The 7,967-nt window shown below is 53.3% G+C and overlaps 1 protein-coding gene across 1 annotated transcript in view; it reads right to left on the bottom strand.

The window, feature by feature from the left end:
* Window positions 1-7,967, bottom strand: part of LOXL2 (lysyl oxidase like 2) — a 59,051-nt gene that overhangs the window by 28,112 nt on the left and 22,972 nt on the right. The window contains exon 4 of the mRNA XM_017732346.1: window positions 3,468-3,679. Within this exon, the coding sequence (XP_017587835.1) occupies window positions 3,468-3,679 (212 nt within the window). The remainder of the gene's footprint in view (window positions 1-3,467; window positions 3,680-7,967) is intronic.

Raw genomic sequence — 7,967 nt, 5'->3', positions numbered from 1 at the left:
AGAGCGGAGGGGTTGGGTAAGGAGCCCTCAGGATATTCCCCGATTCCATGAGTTGGGGGAGCAGGAAACAAATGATTGCACAAAAAATTCAGGAAAATTCACGCCAATCGCACTGAGCAGAGGCTGGGGAGCTGCTCCTCGGGGCTGTGAGCAGAGGTTTCAACCCCTGGGAAATTCCTTGAGTTAACAAGGTGCTGCCTTCAGCCTCAGGGAGGAGGGAGAGAGGGAGGGAGGGAAGCCAGGCCTGCCAAAGCCCTTCACATCCCAGCTTTTCCAGGGAAAAAACAAACCAGGAGGGTTCCTGCTACAAGAACTGAAGTGCTGAACTGCCTGTCACCTCTGAGCGGGTTTATAATGGGTGAGCAGACTGGTTAAGCTGGGAGCTGCGGTTTGGACTGACATTGATCCTGGAGCTGCTGAGCTCCTCCAGCCATTCCTTTGTCAACTCACAAAGGCTTCAAAAAGGCATCAGGTCCAGCTCTCTGATCCCAGATTTCTCCTCTCTCCAGCAGCAAAATGCATTAAATTCTGCTTTCCCAGCCAGAGCAGGGATTGGGAGGAGGAGTTAGAGCAGTGCCTATGTAAAACCCACGGTGAGGAGCGAACAAGAACAGGGAATCAACGTTAGATTTGTCTCATTTCCGAACATAAATCGCGCTGTCAGCTCCAGAGGCCGGGTTACAGTCAGGAATAAACCCCTGGCAGCGGGACAACGATGAACTAAGTTGTTTTCTTTCAAGCGAGATCCATCTGCAAATCATTTCACCTCCCACCATTGTGCAGGAGCAGAGCTCAGCAGGCAGGGCTGGGATCGGGGGCAGCGGGATGGGGGGGGATGTGGGAAGGGGCAGCCTTGGCCAGCAGAAACCTGATCCCAGCCTTTCTCCCTGCAGGAGCAGGAGCAGGAGCAGGAGCAGGAGCAGGAGCAGGAGCAGGAGCAGGAGCAGGAGCAGGATCTGCTCTTGGGAGAAGGGGATTCTCAAATTAGAGGGAGCAAAGTCTGAGGAATGAGGAGAAAGGATTTTTCTGGGGCTTCACATCCATAGGGAGAGCAGGTTTAGCTCCAGGGTGAGCCTTTCCCTGTCCAGAACAAACCACGTGGGACAAGCGTCCCCTGGCCTGGGCGAGAAGGTGCCACTGGTCATCAGCCCAGCCCCTTGACCTCAAATCCAAGGTCACTCCCAGCCCACAACTGGGAGCTTTCCCACCCCAGTAACACCAGTTGGACGTGATGCATCCGCCCATAGCACAAAGGGAAGCGGCCCAAGGAAGAATTCGGCTTTTAAACTCTGCTGACAAACAAAACCGTGCAGCTGCCAAGACTTTACGAGCCTCTCCCATCCAATAAAATGCCATCCCCATTTTTTCCAACCTGGGATAATGCTCAGCGTGTTTTCCAAAATATTTGTGGGTGCCAGAACCCAGCAAGGCCGAAAACAAGGAACGGGAGGGAGGTTTTGGGGCGCTGAGGCTCTTCAGCAGCAGAGATCTCCTGGGCTGGGATTTGGGGACACTTCACATTCCTAATTCCAGCTCAATTCACTGGGATTTTCAGCAGTGCTGAGTTGATGCTGAACAACCTTCTGTCAGTTTTTCCATGTGTCCAAGAGACAGGACAGCTCCCGAGCACCCGTTTATTTAAGGCAGATGGCTCCAGATGCTCCAGTTAATGCTTTTCTTGGAAAGGCCACAACTGGAAGCAGGAAAAATCTACTTTGTCTGTCTGGAGGTGATTTATTCCCTGCTCCTGCAGGGGATGGGAATCTCAGGGATGGGTCTGAGGGAAAGCAAACCCTCCTCAAACCGGTGTCCAGGCCCTGCTCATCTCCCTGGGAATCCTGCAGACAGAATCGCAGCGGGTTCTTTATTTTACGTTTTCCCTGTGCTGGCTTTGGGCTACTCCAAGCCAAGGACCTCTCTGACGGGTCAGGATCTTGCTAATGAAAGAAATGAAACGTGGCCAGGCTGATCCAGAGGGAATGTTCAGAAATAGCAATTCCACAGGCCAGCAGGAGCAGGCAGGAAAACCACAGCTCCTGCCTGGAGCGTTCAGCCCTCCCCTGAAGCAGCCGATGCTTTCCTGCTCCCCAGGTCACGGAGGAGGAAAGGAACGAGACAGAATTTCATTTGAACTGTTTTACATCTGCTGCAGGGTGTTTTTCCTAGGGAACAGTGTGGGAAGAGCCTGGTCTGGGATGAGGGCTGGTGACAAAAAGCAAAATGAAGCAATGACAACAAAAAAATATCCAGAGCTCCTGGCTCCCAAGGAACAGGAAACGCAGCCTAAACCTTTCCGCTTGCAGCTCTGGAAAACACAACGTTCTCCCTATAAATCAGCAGCTTCTTCCTTCGTTTCATAGGAATCCACAAATCTAGGGGGAAAAAGCAGCGCTGAGATCCCAGAGGATCCTTCTCCCAGCACCATCTGGGATGCACAGGCAGGAATTGCACTCAGGGTGGGAAGGAGGAACCTGGGCACAAGGGAGCACAAGAAAGGCTCCTTTTATTCCAACTTGGATTTGGTTGGAGCTTCCAGCACATCCAGAACTGATCCAGCCTCTGGATTTCTGCGCAGGGATGGGGTGAGCAGTTGGAGACTGTGTATATTATGGAATGACAGGACAAGGGGGATTTAAACTGCCACAGGGCAGGGTTGGATGGGATATGGGGAAAGAATTCCTCCCCGTGAGGGTGGAGAGGGGCTGGGATGGAATTCCCAGAGCAGCTGTGGCTGCCCCTGGATCCCTGGAAGTGCCCAAGGCCAGGCTGGAGCACCCTGGGACAGTGGGAGGTGTCCCTGGGCATGGCAGGGGTGGCACTGGATGGGCTTTAAATCCCTTCCCACCCAAACCATTCCATGATTTTCTCGCAGCTGATGGATTTACTGGGACAGTGGGAGCAGTTTGGTCCCATCCCTCCCCTGCCCACCACACAGAACCACCCCTGCTGGAGGAAATGTTCATCCTCGAGCTGGAATTACAAAATAAAAAGGTTTTTTGGGCCAACTGCCCCATGTCCCACTCCAGGCCCTGTCAAACACTGATACTCATCAAGGTCTGCATCCAAAGGGTGAGGATCAAAGGGCTCCCCTGCCTGCACCAGGCAAACCCTGGCTGGAAAAGATCCCTGAGGGCACAAACCAGCCCTGCAGGACTCCAGGGACAAATCCTGGCTGGAAAAGATCCCTGAGGGCTCAAACCTGCCCTGCAGAGCCCCAGAGGCAAATCCTGGCTGGAGGGGGAGAAATCCTGGCTGGAGGGGGGAAATCCCGGCTGGAAAAGATCCCTGAGGGCACAAACCAGGACATTCTGAATATTTATACAGACAGAAAATCCTGGCTGGAGGAACGAAGCAGTCGCAGCTTTTCCTACCCCAGGGTCCCCGGTGCCACCTGACAATTTCCAACTGGAACAAGGCCCCGAGTGTTCCAAGGAGTGTCCGTGGCTCCCACCGAGCCCTGCCCTTACTTGTAGACGTTGGTGTTGTATTTCCTCTCGCTCGGGAAGCCGAACATGCCACAGACCACCCGGGAATTCTTCATGGTCCAGTGCTTGTCGCAGATCTGCTTCCAGGTGCCCTCGTCCTTCACCTCCACGTAGCCCTCGGTGACAGGGACCCGCTTGCGGTAGGTGGCCAGGATGGCGCGGATCCGGATGTCCTCCACCTGGATGTTCATGTTCTGTGGGTGGAAAATGAACGGGAATGACGCTGGATCGTAGGGAAATGGGCCGTGGAGCTTCCAGGCGGGATCACAGCCCAGCTGTGGTCAGGTGGGGTAGGAAGGAGGAGGTGCTGAGGAAGGGACGGGGTGGGGAGGCAAACAGGACAAGGGGGATGGATTCAAACTTCCAGAGGACAGAGTTAGATGGGATATTGGGAGAAATATTTCCCTGTCAGGGACTGGGATGGAATTCCCATCCCTGGAAGTGCCCAAGGCCAGGTTGGAGCACCCTGGGATAGTGGGGGGTGTCCCTGCCCGTGGCAGGGGGTGGGATGAGGTGATTTTTAAGCTCTCTTCCAACACAAACCTTTCTGGGATCTTATGAAACAAACCTTTCCACCTTGTGTAAATTCATCCTCTGGAAGAGGATTCTTTTTTCTCATTAAAAAAAAAGGAAAGCAGCTCTGATTTATTTTATAAGGTAGCCTTATAACAAATCTGCTTTGTTACTTCAATTCCAAGCACTGTTTTCACCTTAATTTAGTCCCTGTTCCTGTGGAAATAAACCAAGCTCAGCTTTGTTAGGGCCAGCCTTAATCACAGACTCATTCCGGGTGCAGGGAGCCGGGAGCCCTGGCAGGGAAGGGCTTTGGGGTTTTCATCCAAAGCCATGATTTCATGTGGAATCTGGGATTCCAACGTGCTGACTCCAGCGTTTCTCTGGCTCCTCCTCCATAACCTGGGACAGCAAATGAGTCATGGAAGCCGAATGGATTTCACACGTGGGACCTACGTGAGGGCACAAACCAGCCCTGGAGGGCTCCAGGGGCAAATCCTGGCTGGAAAACATCCCTGAGGGCACAAACCAGCCCTGCAGAGCCACAGAGGCAAATCCTGTCTGGAGGGGGAGAAATCCTGGCTGGAAAAGATCCCTGAGGGCACAAATCAGTCCTGCAGGACTCCAGGGGCAAATCCTGGCTGGAAAATACCAGTGAGGGCACAAACTAGCCCTGCAGAGCCCCAGGGGCAAATCCAGGCTGGAAAAGATCCCTGAGGGCACAAATCAGCCCTGCAGGACTCCAGAGTCAAATCCTGGCTGGAAAATACCTGTGAGGGCACAAACCTGCCCTGCAGAGCCCCAGGGGCAAATCCAGGCTGGAAAAGATCCCTGAGGGCGCAAACCTGCCCTGCAGAGCCCCAGGGGCAAATCCAGGCTGGAAAAGATCCCTGAGGGCGCAAACCTGCCCTGCAGAGCCCCAGACGAAAATTCTGTCTGAAGGGGGAGAGATCCTGGCTGGAAAAGATCCCTGAGGGCACAAACCTGCCCTGCAGAGCCACAGACGAAAATTCTGTCTGAAGGGGGAGAAATCCTGGCTGGAAAATACCTGTGAGGGCACAAACCAGCCCTGAAGGACTCCAGGGACAAATTCTGGCTGGAAAAGATCCCTGAGGGCACAAACCAGACCTGAAGGACTCCAGGGGCAAATCCTGGCTGGAAAAGATCCCTGAGGGCACAAACCAGACCTGAAGGACCCCAGGGACAAATCCTGGCTGGAGGGGGAAAATCCAGGCTGGAAAAGATCCCTGAGGGCACAAACCAGACCTGAAGGACTCCAGGGGCAAATCCAGGCTGGAAAAGATCCCTGAGGGCACAAACCAGCCCTGCAGAGCCACAGACAAAAATCCTGGCTGGACAGGGAAAATCCTGGCTGGAAAAGATCCCTGAGGGCACAAACCAGCCCTGCAGGACTCCAGGGGCAAATCCTGGCTGGAGGGGGAAAATCCTGTCTGGAAAATAACTGTGAGGGCACAAACCAGCCCTGCAGAGGCCCAGGGGCAAATCCAGGCTGGAAAAGATCTCTGTGGCGAGCGGTTACAAAAGAGCTTCTGAAAAATGGATGAATTCCCTTCCAGGAGCCCTTTCCTTGTCAAATATGTGCAAACCCACGTGGTTCTGCTCGGGGTTACATCAGAACTGAGGAATCCTCAGACTCAACCACTTGGAAAAGAAAAGTTGCCCGGAGCTTTAAAGGGCCATGGGCTGCTGGTCAGGGCTCGCAGGGAGATCAGAGCCGGACCTGCCAAGTCCTGCAGATTCCGTGGCTCATCCATTCTCCAGATGCTTCACCAGCACTGATGCAACAAACAGAGCCCAGGCAAGGGCAAAGAAAGAGGCTGCTGGGGCAGGAAATGGGTCAGGGAACGAGGCGAGGAATGGGGTTGGCATCTCCTCCTCAGCTCTGCTCCTCTGCTCACACCGCCTTGGACAACTCACTTAAGGCCTTTCCCCTCCTTTTCCTTATTTTTCCCCCCATTTCTGTCTTTTTTTTGTCTACATTTACCACCCAGTTTTGCAAATCACTCTTTTTTTTTTTCCTCCCCTCTTTCCCCCCCAGCTGCAGGAATTCAAGTCTCCAAAATCCGTGCTGGAGCATCTCTGAAACCCTGGAACACAGAATTTATCCAACAGGGTTCACAGGCTGGGCTCCAGTTTTGAAAGCTCTTGTAGCCCTCAAGAATCAAAAATAACCCCTGTGATAACCAAAGTTGTTACATCTGAGGCAATTTCAGGTGTTCCAAGGATCTGATGTAAGAAGGGATTTAAAACCTCCCCAGCGGAGCCTGAGAAATCCATTTGCAGCACAAAGTTTGTCCTGAAACTTGGCAGTTTCTCCTCAAATCTTGCAGAGTCTTTGACTACGTGCTGTCAGGAAGGTATCGGAGCCTCAGGGCATTCCAGGGCCTCCCCAGGCTGCTTTCCAAACCCTGCAACTCGCTTTTCCCTGCTGCAGTTTAGGAAATGTTTCCCGTTTTTCCCTTGCTGGAGAAGTTGTGTTTACCCAGGGCCGTCAGAGGGAACTTTGTTCCCCTGCTTCCCCTACCCTGCCTCATTTTCTTCACCTGGGAAAAAGGTTAATCAAAGCCTGAAACCCACTTGGAAACAGCTCTGGGTGCTGAAGATCTCAAAGGGTTTTTAAGAAAATCCTATTAAAGGGATTAACCCAAAGGCCAGGGAGCCAACACTTCGAACTGCGCTGGAAAAGCACCTGGGAAAAGACGGGAAACGGGAGGAAATTTGCGCTGGCAGCTGGGAAAATGGGAGAGGGAGTTTTCCATCTGTGACTGGGGGATTCATCCACCCCACAGGAAGCCCTGAGTAGGTCTGACACCCGTAGTTAGGCGAGGACCAGCCCTGCTGCACATTAAAGTCACAGAAATGGGACATTTTCCTTCTGGACCTGGCGTCAGGAACGTGCTAAAGCCCATCCGTGGCTTTCACCGGACAGCCCCTTCCCTTTTCCTTGGATTTAGACGGGCTGGAGGCCACAGCCGCTCCTTGGAATGAGCTCACACCCAGCGATGCTGCTCCAGGTGTATCGTGAGGAAGCTGCTCCGCGGCTCACCGCGCTTGAGTCGCGTGCCGTTCCAGATGTTGAACATCTGCCCAGTGCTTCCCAGGATCGGCCTTCCTGCATTCCACCTCTCAACCATTAAACATCCCTGTTCTCTCTGCTGGGCCATCCCAGGGAATGTTATCCAGGTGGAAAAGCTGGAAAACCCCCAAGGCAAACAGAGGACTCGAAGGACTCGGTTGGATGTGATCTTGGAGGTCTTTTCCAGCCTCAATGATTCCTGGGATGACCAGCGATTCCCAAGCTCCTCCTGCAGGGAAGTCAGGTGCAGAGAGAGCAAACTGCTTCTCCAGAGCCCCAAAAAGGCAGGGAATCCTATCCAGGATCCTGAGGGTTCAACTCCTACCTCCTCCTGAGGATCCCTCCTGCAGCAGGGAACACAGCTGGACCCCCAGCTCTAAAGCAGCCACCTTCTGATCAAGGATATTTGGGTTTTCCTCTCCTGATCCAACAGATTTGGGGTTTTCCTTCTTCTTCCCACTCCCCCAGCCTGGCGGGAGCTCTGTTCCCCAAATCCCAGGACATCCGGCCTGACCCTGCCAGCACCAGATGCTGAGGGGAGAGCACTGAGCCAGGTAACGCGGAACAATCCTGCCCTGCTTTATTCCTGCAGCTCCCAGGCACCTCCACCTCACGGATTTTCCAAGCCAGAGGGTGGATTTTAGTGATCCAAAGCCCTGGATGAATCTGGGAATCCCGTGCTGGGATTTACGGCATCAGAGCATCAGGCAGAGAGAGAAACCAACCCAATGAGGCTGAGGAGGAGAGAGAAAAGTCGCAAGGACGCAAAAAAATGCAAACCTCCCGAAAGATGGGAAGCTTGGGAATGCTGGGAGGTACTTTGGGATTTGCCTGTTATTCTTGCAATTATTTCTGCAGCCTAACAAATCCAA

The sequence above is a fragment of the Corvus brachyrhynchos genome, unplaced genomic scaffold (assembly GCF_000691975.1).
Source record: "Corvus brachyrhynchos isolate BGI_N302 unplaced genomic scaffold, ASM69197v1 scaffold150, whole genome shotgun sequence".
In the NCBI taxonomy this organism is placed as follows: Eukaryota; Metazoa; Chordata; class Aves; order Passeriformes; family Corvidae; genus Corvus; species Corvus brachyrhynchos.
The sequence above is the reverse complement of the archived record's forward strand: the minus strand, read 5'-3'. Positions and strand labels throughout refer to the sequence as shown.